This window comes from Lynx canadensis, chromosome C1 (assembly GCF_007474595.2).
Source record: "Lynx canadensis isolate LIC74 chromosome C1, mLynCan4.pri.v2, whole genome shotgun sequence".
NCBI lineage: Eukaryota > Metazoa > Chordata > Mammalia > Carnivora > Felidae > Lynx > Lynx canadensis.
This window is the reverse complement of record NC_044310.1, coordinates 57,837,774-57,857,506: the sequence shown is the minus strand read 5'-3', so window position 1 is coordinate 57,857,506 and position 19,733 is coordinate 57,837,774. Positions and strand designations below refer to the sequence as shown.

Below are 19,733 nucleotides of genomic sequence, written 5' to 3'. Positions count from 1 at the left end.
ATTAAGCACTACTCATCTTTTGAGGACTCTGGCTTTAAGAAAACTTAAAGCCAGAAAACTTAATGGTCGATAACCATTTAGCTAAACTGAGTTATTAACTCCTTTTTCCTGCCTTTAATGTATACAGAAAAATTACAGATGTAGAAAAAATCATAAGCACATTCTTAGCTTCTTTCTAAACAAAGTGATTAATAATACAAATATCTTAAAAAATTCTAATAAGCAGGGGTACCACACCCATAAATTTACTAAGGTCCTGAAACAGCTATTTTTTTTTTAAGAGTGATGTGCTGTAGAGCCACTTTAACACACTAGCTTATATGAGCTCTTAAAAAAGAAATCAGAAAAATATACATAGCAGCATATTAAAAGTTTGTTAAAAGTAACTGGTCATTTTACAGATCAACATGCTTAAGATACTACAACCCATAATAATTCTGTTATGAGGTGTTGTTATTACAAGTGTCCAAAAACACTCTGTTCAAGGAAATACATGTTTCATTGTAAATATTTCCCACTGGTCATATAAAATAATTCAAATTAAAATCTGAGAACGCTACTATGTAGTTTGGTATATACAGAAGAAAAAAACTTAGGTTCTCCTTTTTACTGTAAACTAAGCTAGAATAGCATGGTCCTGGAAGATGAGGATTATAAGTAGGACCAATATTTCACGTCAGAGTAAAATTTTAGCTGATCCTGAACAAACAAAAACGAGTTCCTCAGGTGCAGGTGAAGATGTAGTAAAGATCATTAGGCAGAAAGGAACATTATGAGCAAAAACATGGAGGTACACAGAAAATGTGGCTCCTTGAATACTAGTGACATAATATTGAGTACTAAATATAAATCTAGTCCCTTAAGCAATGTTCTGTCCAATGAATGCAAAAATCACTTCTCGTACTTACTAAAAGGCCAATGGCTGTTATCAAAGAAACCGTCATGACTGAGTTGTGAGCGTAACTAACTGCTTTTCCCCTGAACTATCACCTTTACCTGGAAGAATATGTCTGACAAACTATGTTTGTTCAGACTAGGTACTGGCAGACATTCTCTTGAAAAATGAACAAAGGCTATCATTTCACGAAAAACAAACTTGTCGCTGATGACAACATCTGAACTTTCAAGAGAAATTAAATTTTGGAACACTTGAACCCACTACAGTGAACATGACAGATTCTTTTTTTTATTTTTTTTTTCAACGTTTTTTTATTTATTTTTGGGACAGAGAGAGACAGAGCATGAACAGGGGAGGGGCAGAGAGAGAGGGAGACACAGAATCGGAAACAGGCTCCAGGCTCCGAGCCATCAGCCCAGAGCCCGACGCGGGGCTCGAACTCACGGACCGCGAGATCGTGACCTGGCTGAAGTCGGACACTTAACCGACTGCGCCACCCAGGCGCCCCCATGACAGATTCTTAAAAGGGTTTTCAGACGAGATGTATGGTGGTGTTACCAAAAGAATAGAAAATCATTTGCAAATATTCATGCATTAGATGGGTAATCAATCTGTAGGTTGAGTGATGACCTTCCAACTTATGAGTGTTAAGAGTCTAGTGAAAATCAGAACTAGAATTCAAGCCAAAAGTTTCAAGTCTAGTGTTTTTTCCATAGTTCTAACTCTATTCAGTGCTCCAATCCCAGTACCTTCCTCCCATCCCTGGATTTTTTGGAGTTTTAAAGTACCGATCATCTATTTAGCCCATACCTTTTCTTCATGTACACATATGTGAACTCACACACTGTACTAAAGCGAAGTTACTAAAACACACTTTAACCAAGAGCTAAGTTAAAAGGTAGTAAATGAAGAAGGATGTGAGGTATAGAAATTATCTTTGTCTGTGGTACAGTGAACTACCATAAACAATCTAACCTGTGCCTAGAAGATGAGGGAGTCCTCCTCCTTCTAGAACGCGATCTTGATCTTGAGTGCCTTCGTTTTTCTTCTTCTTATCTACATTTTAAAAAAGGAATCTGTATTTAGAAATCATCAAATAGGAATATTATTCCCGTTCGTGAGTTATTCTAAGAATTTATTAATTTTCAGATTTCATATATCATCCTTAAATGTTATGTGATCATTTTATCCAGGCTTTTGGGTAGATACAAATTAGGCTTCTGATTTTCGGCTAGCCCAAAAGTTCCTTTCACTATTTCATTTTCACCAGACTTGGAAGGCTATGAATGTAATGTCCATAAGCAATTGATGAAAAGGCAATTGATGAAAAGGATTAAAACCTTCTCATTCTTTATAGAGAATCCTCTATATGAGGATCCTTTCTCATCCTCTAAATGAGGAGTCCCTTTTTCCATTCCTAGGTTTACTTTCCCAAATATAGCATAATTCACCCAGATTGAAATTATTTTCACCGTGTTATATATTAACAACACCTCCCAACCAGCACTTAACTACAAGATACATATTTTAATAGATTTATAATAGAAATAGAAACATTTTTAGTTCTTAGTCCATTAAGATATTCCTTCTTTCTTTACCCCTTAGGCCTAAGCTCCTCTGCTAAACAAATTCCTATACAGTTATGTTAAAGTGGTTGATAAACAGGTTCAATATTTGGCCTTTGATTCCAAAAAGTCATGATTCGTTCACTGTTCTCATTACACTCCAAGATAGAACTGGGTTTTAGTAAGCAAGCTGTCTTAATCTGTTTGATCCCTCCTCTTTGCCACCAATTTTCAACTGTGTAAGTGTAGGAGACAGATCTAGAATGATTTGACTCCCATTTCCCTCGATTTTAAATAGTACACATAAGCAATTCCTTTAACTTGGGACTTAAGAGAAATAAAGCTATTGCATTCTTCATACATGGTTTGTATGAAAGTGAGATTGAAGACTTCTTTCACACTTAGACCATTTCATTAATAGAATTTACTGCAAAATGTCAATAACAAAATTCTTGGGGGGGGGATTCATAAGTAAACTATTTTTAGTAATTCTAGTTACTAATTTTCAATAACACAGAAAGTTACAGCATGGTATTCTAGCTTTGTAGTCATAGATCCAGTTATGTCTACAGCTTGCCTTGTGGCCTTGGATTAATTAACAGTCTGTTGATTAAATAACTGACATAAAGCACTTGGTATTAATTACCCAACATTATACTTATAACTATTTTCCTAATCCCGTACACATGTAAAACCTTCCATTAAGAAGAGTGAAAAATGAATAAATCGCTACTTAAAGGGGGGACCAAACATCCAGTCTATATAGATAGACAATACGATAACCATTCATTTCATCTCAAAAGACAATCTGCAAAGAATAAGGTACTATTTTTAGGTATTTGCTTTTCTTTAAACAAATGTCACAATAGAAGCATCTTTAGTAGGTTCTTTTGGTCAAATTAAAGACTAAAATCAACTGGGCTATCCCAACACAGGCAAACATAAATCTAGGCACTATTATTTCAGAATGCATCATTCTTGAGGGATGGGGTATGGTGCCTGTCTGGCAGGATGTAGGATTGTAGGATGTTTAGTAACAATCTGACCCTCTACCCACCAGCATGACAATTAGGTATCCCCAGGTATTCTCAAATATGTCAAGGTGACACGTTCCCTCCCCTTGCCTAGGATCACTCCACTACATGATCTTTCATCAGAATTGGAAAAAAAAAAAAATGACTATAGTATTACTCAATAAATTTCCAAGCTTGTGCAAGAAGCATTTTCACAAACAATCATATATTTTCAACACAAATGCCTACAATACTTTACCTGGTTCTATAGCAGCAGATATTAGGGACGGTGCTTCTCGTACTCTCTTCATGGCTTCCTCTATTTCTTTACTAGAGGTATCTGATTTCAGACTTGGTGAAACAAGACCAGCAGGCTACATGATTCAACCTGAAACAGAACCAAGAATTGAGATCTGAAGGATTTTAAAATGCATAACAGTATTTCAAATAAATGTACAAATGTTTTATATATCATCATTCTAGGAAAATATACTTGAAAAAGAGGAGAGAATTTCATAATAATTTTGGTAAAACCACGTACAATATAGTATCCTTTTCAATACTGACAATGGCATCTGCATTTTAAGATTCAGAGACCTCTGGAATAAGTAAAAAATACCTGCTTAATTTTGCTGAACACCCATTAACTTTCCATAAGCACATGTTGAGAAATGCTAGTACATGGGAATACGCAGATGCTGTAGATTTTTGATTGTAGATTAAGATTTCGATTTTCATGATTTAAAAACTTTCTACAGCAGCAAAATTTTGCTGGGGAAGAGCATTACTTGTAAGGTTGAGGATAGACAGAAAATGAGGCAGAGGTCCAATGGCACACCAAAGTTACTCATGGAATTGCTGACCGGAAAGATGGACCTCAAGGGTTTACACACACGTGAGAAAAAAAATTAGAAACAAATGTAGGACAGTAGTAATTATTTGTGGAGAGAGGGAAATGTAAACAAGAATGGGTACACAAGAAATTTCAACAGTACTGGTTATAAGCTGGGTGGTAGGTTACATGCTAAGATTTTATCTAGTAAGTTTTAAGAAAAAAGGCAACTACCCTAGTCAAATGATTCTGTTCTCCCTCACTCCATGCTCTCCCACTTGCTGATAGTGACAATTCACTAAGTAAGAAAAGCATTAAGTTCATTTAACATAAGAAATTATCTATTAAAATACCTCAGGACTTTGCCACATATCAACTAGAGAATGTACACTTATAGCACAAAGAGAACTTGCAAAGCACCTAAGAAAAGATGTTGGCATTATGTGACATTCACTACTCTTCTGCTCTGGGATACTGTTTCCCTCACTGCTGTCTCCCTATCTACTATTCATGCCCAGGCTCAGCCTCTCTGATCTTAATATGAAGTTCTCCTTGTAATAAGTCCCCACAGCACCTGTGTACTTCCTCTTGTTGGATGCACATACTTTTACTATATTTAAATGTCTCCCTTTCTGACTACAGTATAAATGCTATGAAGTTACAGACTTATAGCAGGTACTCAGTATACATCTTTCAAAATAATTAACTAAAGGTAACATGTAGCTCTTTTCTGGTCATCCTGGCAGAAAGTATTTACAATTGTTCAGAAAGACTCAAATTATATGAACACAAAACCCTTTACAGATGGGCTTACTTCTGAATTTTTCTCCTTGTTTCTAGAAAACAGAATTATGTATTGTACAACTTGAGATAACTTTCTAACTATCAAAAAGTAACTTCTCCAGACATTCACATACTATATCCATTATCACCAATGGAAATACAGACAAAAATCCTTACTTGGGATCAACAGTACTCATAAGCTTCAGCAACTGATCTGCAGCAAGAGACTGCAAAAACAAAAATATAACAGTGAGAATACATAAAATAAGTGATTGCTTTTTTTTTTTTTTCAGCATGTTGAATGTCTTAGAATGCTCTGGCCAACCTCCAAAAGTAACATTATTTTAGGCACAATCAATGGTAACCAACAGAAATATAATGTCAGTGAAACATGTCACATTAAGTTGAGCTGCTTTACCAAGTTAAATATGAATATCATAATGCTGAACAGTCTAGGTTTTATAAAACATACTTCCTGCTTATTTTAAGACTTTCTGAGGAGGTAACATTTCAAAGAAAAATGTAAACAGAACTCCAAGTGCTTAGGCAGTGTAATGCAAGATTTCCACAATGTAAGGACTTTAGAAAAAAGTTTAGCCAAATTAAAGTGAGAGAAAACAAACTTTCCAAAGACTAAATAACAAGAACATGAATTATGAATCTATGTTCCCATCCTTTCATGACTATTTACTCTGACTCCGTAACATAATGATGTACTGGCTTCTTGTGAAACTACTCTGAACTATATAAAACGGGCAATTCTCTAATGGTTAAGCGCTATTAGTGCAGTAACCTTTTAAACCTTTCATTCACAAGTTTATATAAAAGACAGTAATACTACACTAAAGCAATCAGTTTTTTTCCTGTTCTGGAAACGCAACATAACAGTTAGTGGAACAAATTCTTTAATTATAAAAATGAGCTCAAAATTGAAGGCTTTTAAGTTGTACCTGCGAGGTTCAAGTTTGCTCCAGGAAGCCCAAGTGCAGCAAGGGCAGGATCAGAGTAGGAGCTCCCAAAGCAGCCAGTGGAACAGCGCCAATCTGTAAAATTTCAAATTTTATTTATTTAAAATTTAATTTTTGTATCTTATGTGAAGGGTCAACTTTTTCCCCCCTCTTTTAAAGGACAATGTAGTAACTAATTAAGTCTGTAGCTATGTGGGCTCTGTTGCAACTACTCAGCTATGCCACTGTAGCTTCAAACAAAGATAATACTAAACAAATGGGCATGGTTGTGTTCCAATAAAAATTAACAAAAATGGGGGTCTTGCCCAAAGGCTGTAGTTTGCCTACCCCCACAATATACAGTAGCCTCAATTTTCACTTATTACGGCACATTTTATCCCTATGGCCAGAAGTTAGAAGAGTATTTTAAAAAATGTAATATATTCTTGTGCTGACAATTCTAAATATTTACTGCTTCTCAGCTCCAAATCCACTGTCCTTGCCCTGTTTTGTGATAATGGAAGTAGCACCCTTATAAATATTTCTCTCTTGACATCTGGCATGATGTTAAGCTTTACCTGTAGGGGGACCTAGAAAGACACTGTGGAAGGGGTTTCTCTTCCTAGTTCCTATGTCCCCTTTCTGACTGTTACTGCAGGGGGATGCCCAGTGGTTGGTTTTCATCTTTTTAGTGAGTTTTGGTGCCATCTTCTTGGGCACCTTCTTATAAGTTCTGTGGGCACCCCAGAGAATTTCTGTGTTATGCATCCTTTCTGAAGGAGGTGTGAAACTTAGCCTTAAGAGAGAAGAAGAATACCCTCATCTAATGTGTTTGCGTTCTTTCTTCCTCAGCTCTAGAAGTAACAGTTGCTTCTTAAAACCTGTGGTTACTGTATTCATTGGGGTTGCACGTAAGTAACCTCCTGTTACTAGTAACTCTTTAAACTTCTCTTATTCAAATTACTATGTGCTTTTCTCTCTTGCCTGACATGATTCTAATCAATAATAGATGCAAACCACGCAAAGTCCTGTAGCTCTACAGGCAGTATGACTTTCTTTGTAAGAACTGTGCAAAAAGCTCTCCTAGCTTCTAGTAATATTTAATAAATAAAGGTACCAAACTGTCTGTACTTTAACTGTTTACAGAGAACAGTTAAAATATAGCTACTATTACTATAAAAATATCTGCCTTAGTAATTACCTAATTTTATATATCGAAGATATCTACCTACAAGTTACCCAGATCCTCATTTTGTAAGTAAAAATTAGGAGCTAAGTGACAACGTCATACTCAAAAAGATGGGAATTCTAATGTCATCCTTTTCTGGTACCATACCAGTCACTTAATAGTAACTGAACTCTTTAGACAGGTAAAATAACAGAAAAAATGCTCTTTTTATAAAATTCTAGTTGAAGCTCGCTGTTCACTATTACCTGTGAAACCACTCACTGACCAGTTATAATCTCTGAATAAGAACACATGCAATTTGAAGTGCTTTCAGTCCTAAAATGAGATACTTCTTACAGTATCCAATCACGATGAGAAACATTACCTACCAAAAATTTCCTCCAACTTATTTTCATCTTCCCCATGTTAAAAATCTCCATCAAGAATTCATCTTTTTTTTTTTTTTTAAATGTTTTTTTTTTTTTTTCAATGTTTACCCATTTTTGGGACAGAGAGAGACAGAGCATGAACGGGGGAGGGGCAGAGTGAGAGGGAGACACAGAATCGGAAACAGGCTCCAGGCTCCGAGCCATCAGCCCGGAGCCTGACGCGGGGCTCGAACTCACGGACCGCGAGATCGTGACCTGGCTGAAGTCGGACGCCCAACCGACTGCGCCACCCAGGCGCCCCACGAATTCATCTTTATTTCAAGCCATGTTCTTAATTCAAACCCCATAAGAGTAAAAGATCAAAAGGGCACTGAGAAAGAAAAAAAATAGTCTGAATTTCACCTTTCCTTCTGGGTCCAAATGAACATACTATTTTTAATAGCATGTTCAACAGAAGTCTTATGCCTCATGAGGTTCCCCCCCCACCCCCAATTGTTCCTTATGAGTTATTCTGAGAGTGGCAAAACCAAATATAACAGATCTGTGATTTTCAGAATGTTCTTAAAATGTAAATTTTCAAGATGTTCTCCCCTAGTATCTACGATTACATTATAGGCTTTACAATACTGTGCACTGATCGTAACAGCACTTTAAAAGCTCAAATACGATTAGGTTTATCCACAATTCTGTGTTCCTTTCTATCCTTTAAGAATTCAATGAAACTAGTACCTGGGTAAGTGGGGTTAGGGGTAGGCAGGAGTCCACCACCAGGCAGAAGACCTGCCACTGCATTAGCTTGGTGCCAACAGAGACAAAGCCTTAGTCTCATCAGGAATAACTCCTGCAGAGAAACATCCTTGCATTAGAACACACTCTTTTGCAAGACAGAAAACACACAAAAACACCCAGAAAATGTCTCCCTGATACACCACCTGAGTTTGTTGAAAAGTACTTATGTTCGCTAAAATATAAAGCTTGACTTCTATGATTATTTATCATTAATTTTATGTCAGAATGAAACTTCAATGTGTGAAATTTGTTTCCTTTTCTCTACAAATGGTTAAGTTTCTAGAGTAAAAAAAAATAGCACAATACACACTACTTTTTTGTTAACACTGCCAAGATTTCATCACCTGTACTCGATTTTTAAGTCATGAACCAAACGTAAGCAAGCACAGTCGGTTCTCCAGGGGTGTGCTCTCAACTTTCAAAAGCTGTTTTATGAACAACGACTCGTGTCGGCTGCTTCACTATAAGCACACAGAAAAATCAAGATACACAAGACAAAAAAAGTTTGATTTAGGGGTTAATAATATGGTACAGTTACTATGATTTTCTTTTACACCTACCATACAATTTTGTAAAATTAAGAGAAGAAAAGTATGTAAAGGAAATATTCTGTTGGAATCAAGCGTAGGGCTTTGCTGACTCATGAAAATGAATATGAATGTTTCTGAAGGTCTCTGAATACACACAGGATGTGTGTGAAAGTGAGTAAGAAAGAGAGAGAATAGGTAAAACAACATGGCACATTCCTTACCTGTATAGTAAAATGCTTTATGTTCCAACATGTGCCATGCTAACCATACCAAAATGCTGCTACAGGAGTGTCAGTTCAAAAGCTAACTTAGCCAAACTCCTAAAGCCAAAAACAACATGTATGTCTGTTTTCAAAGCCTAATCTGTGTATTCAGATAAAATCTAAGGGTCCTAAGACAAATATTTATGTAGACAATTTAAATTCTATCCAACAGCAAAAGCCCTATACAGATGGATTAATCTGTTAATGTGCCCAAGCCCCCAAAATGAGAGTTCAATAATACAATTAAACTACATATTTGCAAATACCAGTAGTATTTCTGTAATACATATTAAGAAACTGCATCTCATCATAAAACATACAATATGTACAGGGCACTTAAGGAGAACCTGGATAAGCTGCAGAAGAAAACTGTTGGGTGGTATTTTCAGCAGGGCCTGGTATATAGTTCAGGCTGAACCAGGGAAAAGAACTGTAAAACACAACAACAAAAAAGAAAAACCACTGTTAAATAAAGGTAATGGTTCCTTCCTCCTATACTGAGAAGTGCCGATAATATAAACAAATGTATACTACCCAGCACTGTTATCTTGCTTGTGTCAGAGCTGTCATCAATTTAGATACCAAGAGTTATGGAGGGGTGGGGGGAGAAGATCATTTAGATATAGGGCATTAATGCATCAATATTAACAAACCTACAAAGATTATGGGATAATTTTGCATGCAAAATTATGTCTCAAGAGGATAATATTAAGTATCAACATCTTACTCAATTAGTGCATTTGCAACATATTTCTGGCAAACTAACATCCTCTTGAATATATTGTGAGACACCTGATAGAAGATCTGCATCCATTAAAAAAAGTCATGCATCTGATCCTCTGATTTAAAAAAGACTATTTAAAAATAAAACTACAATTTAAAAATAGCAATGAGGCCCCTCACCAGTTAATTTTCATGCGTCAAGAGTATTTTTTTACTGCTGCTTTGATAGAACCATGAAATACTGCATGAATGTGTAGAAATGAAAGAAAAAAGAAACAGACAAAGAAACAAACATTAACCAAGGAACCTAAATAACCCCCAAATCCATTACTATTAAGAGTTCCTTCCATATCCAGCTATCTCAGTTTTTACCAATTAAGACTATTCCTTACCGTAGACTTTGTGTCTATTGTTTTTAAAACACTGACCAAGAGCCAACACCAAAGTGTAAGAGCTAAAACTAGGGTGAATGGTGACAAAGGGATTGAGTACATCAGTTATTTAACGGTGGCAACATTAATACAGCATATCATACCAAGAATTAAAATACACCAAAAACAGATACTGGAACTAATACTTCTGAAATTCTATATACACTCCTAAACATTTCATTTTCATAACAGATACTAGAAAGTTTACTATGGCCTAACAATATTTAAGGAAAGCCAGTTATATGATATACTGTATTATGTTCAGGACTTGGGAACTATGATACTTAGACAATAAGAATTCTTTAAATTTAAAGCCTAACTATAGTTTTGCACATTACTCACATGATTTGAACCTTGTTTCAAAAACTGCATTTTACTTATCCTAAATCTGAATTCTGGAAATTTTCTCTTGGTGTTAAGTCTTACCCTACAACAGGCACACTGATATAAGAGAAATTGCTTAATCAAAACACACTAAACTCAAACGTTTATCAGCACATATATAATTTAAAACCTTAAAATAGGGTTCACACACTTTAATATCATGGAGATAGATGTACTATTATTATATAACATGCCTTAATCCATCTAAGAATGCAATTTAATTTCTTCAGAAACCACAAAGGCATTCTTCTAAATTTTAAGGACTAGACAGTTCACAACTTTTACAAGGTATGGTGTAATGTTCACACTGGTATTCAAGATCTAAGATAGCATCTAAAGTTAACAATATCAAGATTCTGCTTCCACTGACCAGTTCATTAAGGGGAAAGCATTTAAATTCTGGTCAGTATATATGTTAAATATTAGCCTAAAATCCAGTAATTTTATCATATTCAGTGATTTCTTTGATCAAAAATTTATAGTAACAAAAAGCAAATAAAGTAGCAGTACATTGGGAACAAACTAATTATAAAAGGTCTCAGAAAATTTTACAAAATGGAATTAAAATAGTGCTGTCTTGTCACAGTGGCTTTTTTAGATCCAAAAAACCCTGCTCATTATTTTTCTGTCAAATTACGTTAACAGCCTAAATGTAAAAAGAGAGAAAAATGTAGTTAACAAATGGTTACACCAGGAAAACACTTGGGGGACTTGAGTGCTTGCTGGCCTTTAGTTAATGTCTAGAATCCCCTGTAGCTGCAGAGGACCCACTGTTTTTCAGTCATCTGGAAGAGTTTTGCATTTGCCTTCTCCACTACAAAAATCACACACACAAATAAACAGAGAGAAGAATTTATTATTTAGAGATCTCTAGAAATATAGCAAGAATGAACAAGAAAATCTGGCATAAAAACAATTCACCCAGTGCCCAGCTGGCACCTAAGCTATAGGAAATCTTGAACTTTCATAAAAACCAAAATCATTGCAACCCTTGGTATACTGGAATTCAATGTGGGATTTTTTTTTAAAGTTATCTGTGAGAAGAAGTACTACATAAATAATACTAACCTAGTCATATTCAAAACAGAAATAACATCATGCATTTATTTGAAGGTTTCTACATAAATTGTGCATGGACGTGAACCATTCACCTCAGGACCTTTTTCATAAAACTCAACATTAACTAAGATATATCTTAAGGAATTACAATAGGGATATGGTTTTAATGAACTTAAATGTTTTAAAAGAATGCAAAAAGTTAAATATCTATAAAAACAGGCCTGATTTCTAATTTTTAGAATTAAAAAAATCTGCAAGTAAAAATATAGACTGCAGTATAACAAGGGTTTCAAAATGTAAAAGCTTAAATTTCTAACATGCTACTAACGCTCACTCTACAACTATACTGAGGTAGATGGTCATCATAGGATGCCCTCATAGGTAGTTAAACAAGCACAAACCTTCTGCATATGGTACGACTATCAAAGCTCTGTCAACGAATACAGTGTTTGTCAGATGCTGTGCCACAACTGCTGAATCCGGATCATGGAACTTAACAAAGCAGACACGGGAAGAGACTGGCAAAGGTGAATCACTAAAAAATAAGCAAATAACATAAAAAAAGAGAAAAAGAATATAAGCTAAAACACAAATGTATGACTCACAAACATTCCAAAAGTAAAATAGGCAGATAAAATACATACCACTGTATGTATTACTTTATTTAATCACTTCAAAGAAAATGACGTTTCAAATAAGGTACCCGCCCACTGAGCTCCTAGCAAATTGCATGTAGAAGAAAACAATCACTATTTAAATTTACAGTGTATCAAGTTAAAAACAGTTTGTAACTATAATCTCAAGAGTCTGAGCAGACCACAAAACTGTCAACCTTCTTTTCCATTAATACCATACCACCCACTTTTTAATTACAGGTAAAAATAATTACTTTTGGTTTAGAGAAATTTTCATTACTGGTAACTTTTCAGAGTAAAAACACAAAAAATTTCCACTTCAGGGATAAAAGAATATTGCAAGAAGGTACATCTTTTTGACAATCAAGCAGTTTCTTGACCTGACTACTAAATGCTGTCTTCTTTCACCTACAGCATGTTAAAACTCCTAGCCATTATAAATAATTAAGGCTGACTTACTCAGACCACCTTCAGAAAAACACACAAAAAAATTGTACACTTCTACAGTACTCCAACCCCAAGTATTACACAAATATTCAAAAATTCCCTCAGTTCATTGTTTTTATAGGTGTAACAAGTGAAGTGCAACTTATGGCAGGGTAACAAAGATTAGAGGAGGATTTTTCTCTTAACCCCACACCAAAAGTATTTGAGAACCAATGCCCTAAAGCAATAGTAATCACAGTGGGGTAAAAACACACAAAAACAAAACAACCCAGGTTCCCCACTCTACACAAATTAAATCAAGATCTTTGAAGTACTGAATGCCTCCTCCTTCTTTAATTCTCCGTGACGATTTTAACATGCACCCAGAGTAAAGCACGACTGCTTTATTATTAACAGCCAATTGCATTTTAAGACTCAATAATGAAAGGTAAATCCTAAATATATTGGAATGCTAACTAGAATGGGCTTGCTGCTAACTTTTCTAGTAAATTAGATTTCGTGTGTACATAAAAATGTAATTACATCAGATTTGGCTACACTAGGTATTTCAGATAAGCATTTGTTGTGGCAAGGATTTTCCTCATAATTTAAGCACTAACATGAAGATATAATAGCTCAAGAACTCAAACCCATTAGAACTTTTAATGTTTCCTGAAAGGCATTGCCCATATGCTAAGCACATACCAAATTTAGGTTCAAAGCACAGCTGATAAGGTACATCCAAAGGGAATTTAAGCTATCTTATTACAGAAGCTTAATGCCAAATGTTTTGAAAGGACACAGTGTTTTTAATGTGGACACGGTGTTTTATCTTTTAATGTGAAGCACTACTGGTCTATAATTAACAAGGCTGCACCCCATAGTAGTGGAAAGAATGTCCTTTCAACAATTTTAGAAATAGCATCACTTTTAGAAAGTGTATCACTTTAGGGGCGCCTGGGTGGCGCAGTCGGTTAAGCGTCCGACTTCAGCCAGGTCACGATCTCGCGGTCCGTGAGTTCGAGCCCCGCGTCAGGCTCTGGGCTGATGGCTCGGAGCCTGGAGCCTGTTTCCGATTCTGTGTCTCCCTCTCTCTCTGCCCCTCCCCCGTTCATGCTCTGTCTCTCTCTGTCCCAAAAATAAATAAATGTTGAAAAAAAAATTAAAAAAAAAAAAAAAAAAAAAAAGAAAGTGTATCACTTTGTATTTCTTACATATCCACCTTTTTAGCACAAAATTAAAAGTTCTTTAAATTATGCTATCATTTCATTCTTAACACCTACCACGATGGCTTGGGAAGTAGTAGACACTTAAATTGCTGGAAAAGTGATCTCTACTATTTCTCTGACACTGTCATCTGACCTAAAGGAGAAAATGACTATATAGTAAGCTGTTAAAAAACATCAACCCAGTGAACAGTTCTTTTTATGAGAAAATTAGGAAATACTGCCTACGTGTTCACAGTGTATTTCCATTAATTCAGCAATTAAAATGCTTCGTATTTTTTCTATCCATTCATGTCATTGCAATATTACAGCTATTGCTTGCAGCTATTATTTAGCTATATCAAACCTGTAAGTGGTGGGAAGCTAAAAACATGAATAATTAATACTATGGAAAAGAGAGTCGTAAGTCACAGTAACGACAACACAGAAGGGCAAATAATTCATCTCCCCCCACTTCAAAAGATCTTTTTTAAAACCATTACTATTTGGACCCACGGGTACACTTTTCTATGTTCACTTAGAATTTATTAATAAAAGACACATACTAATAAGATAGCATGTTAGTTTCAGACTGATGCCTGAAATTAATTGTTTTTAAATTCTTTTTATGTTTGAGACAAAAAGAGAGAGAGCATGCGTGTTGCACGAGCAGGGAGGGGCAGAGAGCCAGACACAGAATCTGAAGTGGGCTCCAGGGTCTGAGCTGCCAGCAGAGCCCGACGCAGAGCTCGAACTCACGAGATGACGTGAGCCAACGCTTAACTGAGCCACCTAGGCGCCCCTGAAATTAATTTTCATACCTTAGAATTTTGTGCAAGTACCACTTCCAAAAATATATCTTGTAAGAATTAATATAGATGAAGCAGGGCTGTTGAAAAGAACTGAGAAGCAAGATAGGAAAAATTGAGCCCTGTATGATGCTTTTGCCTTTAGGTACAGAGTGATAGTATTTTTCCACTGTTTTTAAAGCGTCCTCTAAGGGTTGTTTCCAAATCTTTTGGGATGCACAAAGAAATTCAGATTTCTGTTTTTCATCAAGCCTAATGAATCTGAGAATCCCTTTTGTAGGAGGGCTTTGATTCATAAGATCCACTGTTAATATACATGCCAACTAAAGTATGATAACTAGTTTAGGCCACCGATAACACTTTTTCAACTCCCACTTAATACTGTTAACCAAACCATTTCTGGGTGGAAAATTTTGAGCATACAATCATAAACAAAGGCATCTCTTAGGCTCCCAAACACAGGTCAGTGACAATGTTACATTCACCTGAAATATGACTCTCTTGCCCTAATATGCCCTCATCCTTGTGTCCTTATTCAATTATAAAGAAATACAGTAAAATGTTGCATTCAATTAAAAAAAAGAGTTTTTAAAGATAACGTTACCAAACTATTCTGTTGCTTATACTTATTACCCCTGATATACTTATTTTTGGTGCTCACTTCCACAGCACATACACTAAAATTGGAATGATAGAAGATTAGCATAGCCCCTGTGCAATAACACTCAAATTCATGACATGTACCATACTTTCAATTTTTTCTAATATATTTTTTGTTACAAGGTTTGTAAACTTTTCCTCAGAAATTTAATGTATTACGATTTTTTTTTTGCTGTGAAAGAAAACTAATTTTATTTTTGTTTTCCACTTGGGATAAGCAAATGAGTTCCATATGAGTTTGTGGAACAGTGAATTAACTTTCCAGCGACTTGAAATATCAAATATATACTACATCAGAATCTGCTATAGTTATGGAGCTGGGTCTACTTGGCTATGCCTTCACTTGAAAATAAAGTCTTTTGGTAACTATAGAAAAATAATCTATTTTTGGTTATTTAAGTTACTGATGTGAACCTTCACTTAATGTGTAACTTTGACACATGCTTCCCTGGGATCATTAACCCAATGAACTCTCTGGTTATATTCTCCATTCTGAAATACACTAAAACCACACATTTAAAGAATACCTACTAACTGTAAAAGAATGATTCCACTCATAAGTTGCTTGGCTAAATAATGGAAATCCTTATCAAGCAAAGCAGTGAAGGACAATCACAACACTGGGGTTGAAATGCTAGTTCTGACACTGGTAGAGTAGTTTGGGAGTGCAAAACAAACTGTGAATTTCAGTTCACTCTTCGTAAAACAGGCTCAGAATAAATAGGAAAGCATCTAGCATATACTAGACATTCAGACAATGTTGAGTTTCCAATATGCAATTTAGGACAAACAGAATCAAATTAACTATTTTCCTTTAAAAGAGAGTGAGAGAACACCGACAGAAGCTTCTCAAATAGCTGTATGGCTGTCATACCAAAGAAAGGGTTAGGATATTATTTTTTTATGAAACATTATTATCACTGGGTTAAAATTATAGTCCGAGGAGGGGGACTCAATAATGAAACAAAGGGAGAAACCTTCTTGAGGAGATTGTCACTGAAATGTCTGGCATAATCCCAGGTCCTAGAACTCCCTAGCCCCTGCCAATAGGCATTTATAAATCAGCATATCAGCATGTCAGCAGTGGTGGGTTAGGGCTGTCATGTTCCCCAGGTGATGCTGGTGACACAAGAGGCCACATATTCTAAAAGAGGGAGGAAGCTAAACCTAACCTGTCAGTTGGTAATTAGGGCTTTAGAGAAAAACAAAGCAGTTAAGTTGAACAGAGAAAGCAGGAAGCAGCAGTGTTTTATTTCTATACAGGGTGATCAGGGAAAGTTTCTCTGATTAGGTGACATCTGAGTAACAAAAGGAAATAAGCATGTCATAGGTATACCTCTAGGTGAAAAGAGTTCAAGGGTGAATATAAGGCCTTTTGAGGAAAATAGAAAATACATATACCTCCTTAAAAAAGTGGCAAATGTGTTTACAATAGATTTTATATATTCTGAACCATTCAATATTGTTCTCTAAGTAAAAAAAGTAGAGTTTTGAATATTTTGAATGATGAACCTTTCTGGAGTTTCTATGTCAGATTCCATACCACATTATCCCTGGCAAGCTACCGCTGAAAACTGTAGTAAGCTTACAGAAACTGTCCATAAGTATTTCCAAATTATGCAGGTCAGATTAGCAACGAGACTTACATTAACAACATTAAATCAACGTAAGTAGGAATCTACATCCCATAGCTATTGCAATCACGAAGGCCACTAAGGTAATTAGCTCTACTACATTGTAACCTTACAGTTTCAGATGAGAAAATTATATGTAGAAATATATAGAAGGGATCAAAGAGCAAAAATGTGTCAATAGTTAGCTGCTCTCTTCCCAAAACAGGGAAAAGAGTTCTTAATGCACAGCACTCCAGATCATGTTATCTGATGCACATCATTATTCTGTTTCTGATGGAACTACTCCTTTGATATAAGCAAAAAAGTCAGACTCTGGTCCATCATGATTCTAAGATGTTGATCATTCATTAGGGTAAAAGAGGAACCAGTAAACAGCCAATACCTCTGTCATCTGTTTATAAACGCATCCTAAGAACAGCATTTTCAAAACTAACAAAACATTCTAAAGTTAGCAATTGTAACGATATTCTTAATAACTTGTCAGACTGGAAAGAATTATTTCATAATCAATCCAGTATGTCAAATACTTCAAGAAATAACAATGATTACAAAATCATATCTGTGATTCTCATTTTCTGCCTTTTTACTGTTTAATCAATTTCACTACAACTTGATAAATGGTATGTCGTGGGAAAATGGAATAAAATATTTTTGTATGCTCATATTATGAAGCTATTTGCCCTCCATTACCAAAGGCAGTCAAGTTTCCATTCAAAATAACAAAATGTTCCCCGAATTCTACACTTCGTGAAAATCAAGCATCTCTCTGCATGAATATTCCCGAAAATTAAACACACCAATCTGAAAACACTAAGAAATCATTTGAAAATATTTTAAGCAGAAGTGATGAAATATGCAAAATACTTAATACTGCAGTATAATCAACCTGTTATTTTAGAGTAAAAATGTACTTAATGATTTATACAGCCACAACAGTGGATTCCTTGAGGACTCCAATTTCTTGTTTAGTACTTAAGTGACATCATAAAACTCTCAATGTACAGCGGGTACCCTGCGTTCATTAGACAGTAATATTTGAATTTTTCACTCTTCACAAAGAGCACATCATTTTATTTCAAATGTTGGTTCTAGTATTTATCACGTAGCTTACTTCATAGCTTTATTTTTTCTTTGCAATTAACCCACTCATTTAATATTTTTCGCAATGAGACAACAGAATAAAAACAAAAAGCCATCAACCGAAATTCAAAAATTTAACATTCTATTAATTCCTCTCAAGAACAATTGTGAAACATAAAGGTGTACATTTTTTAAACAAAAGAAAACCTTACGTTTCGGCTATAACCCATTTTTGTCATTAAAAAAATTAAGTATTAAGGCTCACTGAATTGTCAAAGAATATTAACTCAAATATATTCACTGCGCCAGAATCAGTTAACGGCAATACATAACAGTGAAGTGAACTGACACCAAACTTCACTATCAAATTAACATAGGAATGAATAATTTTGTTACTTTTCAAAGAACTCAAACATCTGACTTAAAAAAAAAACACAAACTATATACAAAATTCATAAAATTTAGTTTGCCTTCCTCTCTCTCAATGCTCAAAGAACGACCACGTTGGCACAATTTAAGAAAAAAAACCCAAATCCTGAGATTTTAAAAGGCTGTGCCTCTTTAATCCCCCAAACACTGTCTTCGCTTCTTTGCGTTAAGCCTAATACGCAGTTTCTTCACAAGTAAATCAACAGCCTGCCTCAACTAAAGCAACCTGGTCCAAGGGAGCGTCGACAAGGGCCTAGGAAATGGTGTAGTTAGGCCCCGAACGGGGAGGAGTTAGTAAAAACGGTGATGGTGGACGATACTCACTCTGGCGGGAAGAGGCGCAGTTCGTCGATCTTGCCTAGGAAACCGAAGAGGGTCCGCATCTGCTCAGAGCTAGCGCTCGGGGAGACATTAGTCACCTGGATTACCTCGGTGCCGCCGCCTCCGCCGCCACCGCCGCCGCCACCGGGCCCGCCGCTGGGGCCCGGGCCCGCAGTACTGGGGACGACGGTAGTGTTGCTCATGGCGCTGCTCGCGTTCTCGCTCCTGCTTTAACACATCAAACACACAACAAACAGTGAGAGGGAGGGGGAAGAGGAACCGGTTCGCCGGAGAGGAGACAGACGTGTGTCCGCTGTTACAGCCGCCGCTGCCACCGCCGCCGTTCCTCCACCCCGCCGCTTGTCGGGGGTGGGGGGGGCGAGAGCGCGCGAGTTCGAGACCACGAGAAAACAAACGGCCGCCCCCACCTCGCTTTCCAACCACCTCACTCGCGGGCCCGAGCTCCCCACAATGCCTTGCGGCGCAAGGGCGCGTCACCGTCGACCCCGCCTCGCGCAGGCCCAGCAAGCCTCGTCCGCAGCCAGAAAAATGCGAGGCACCGCGGTCTAATGGAGGTCGTCGTCCCTCTTCGCTACCCCCACCTTTTTTTTCTTTTTAAGAAGCGGAAGGCATTAACTTTAAAAAATAACCATTCACTCCTCTGCAAAAAAACTGCACACCTTAGCAACTATTCTTATTAGAAATGACCACGATATTTATTTCTTCACACAGAAGAGCTACAGATCTGTCCAGTTACTAC

The 19,733-nt window shown here is 36.3% G+C and overlaps 1 protein-coding gene and 1 pseudogene across 1 annotated transcript in view; one reads left to right on the top strand and one right to left on the bottom strand.

The window, feature by feature from the left end:
- The window catches only part of SRSF11 (serine and arginine rich splicing factor 11), a 29,503-nt gene extending 10,112 nt beyond the window's left edge, over positions 1–19,391 (bottom strand). Inside the window, 10 exon segments of the mRNA XM_030327627.1 lie at positions 1,874–1,954; positions 3,726–3,847; positions 3,849–3,864; positions 5,269–5,325; positions 6,050–6,095; positions 6,098–6,144; positions 8,336–8,391; positions 8,393–8,436; positions 12,176–12,309; positions 18,977–19,391. Coding sequence (XP_030183487.1) covers positions 1,874–1,954; positions 3,726–3,847; positions 3,849–3,864; positions 5,269–5,325; positions 6,050–6,095; positions 6,098–6,144; positions 8,336–8,391; positions 8,393–8,436; positions 12,176–12,309; positions 18,977–19,176 — 803 coding nt within the window. The 5' untranslated portion in view covers positions 19,177–19,391.
- Positions 15,503–15,602, top strand: LOC115522578 (annotated as a pseudogene).
- Positions 19,392–19,733: the final 342 nt, after the last annotated feature.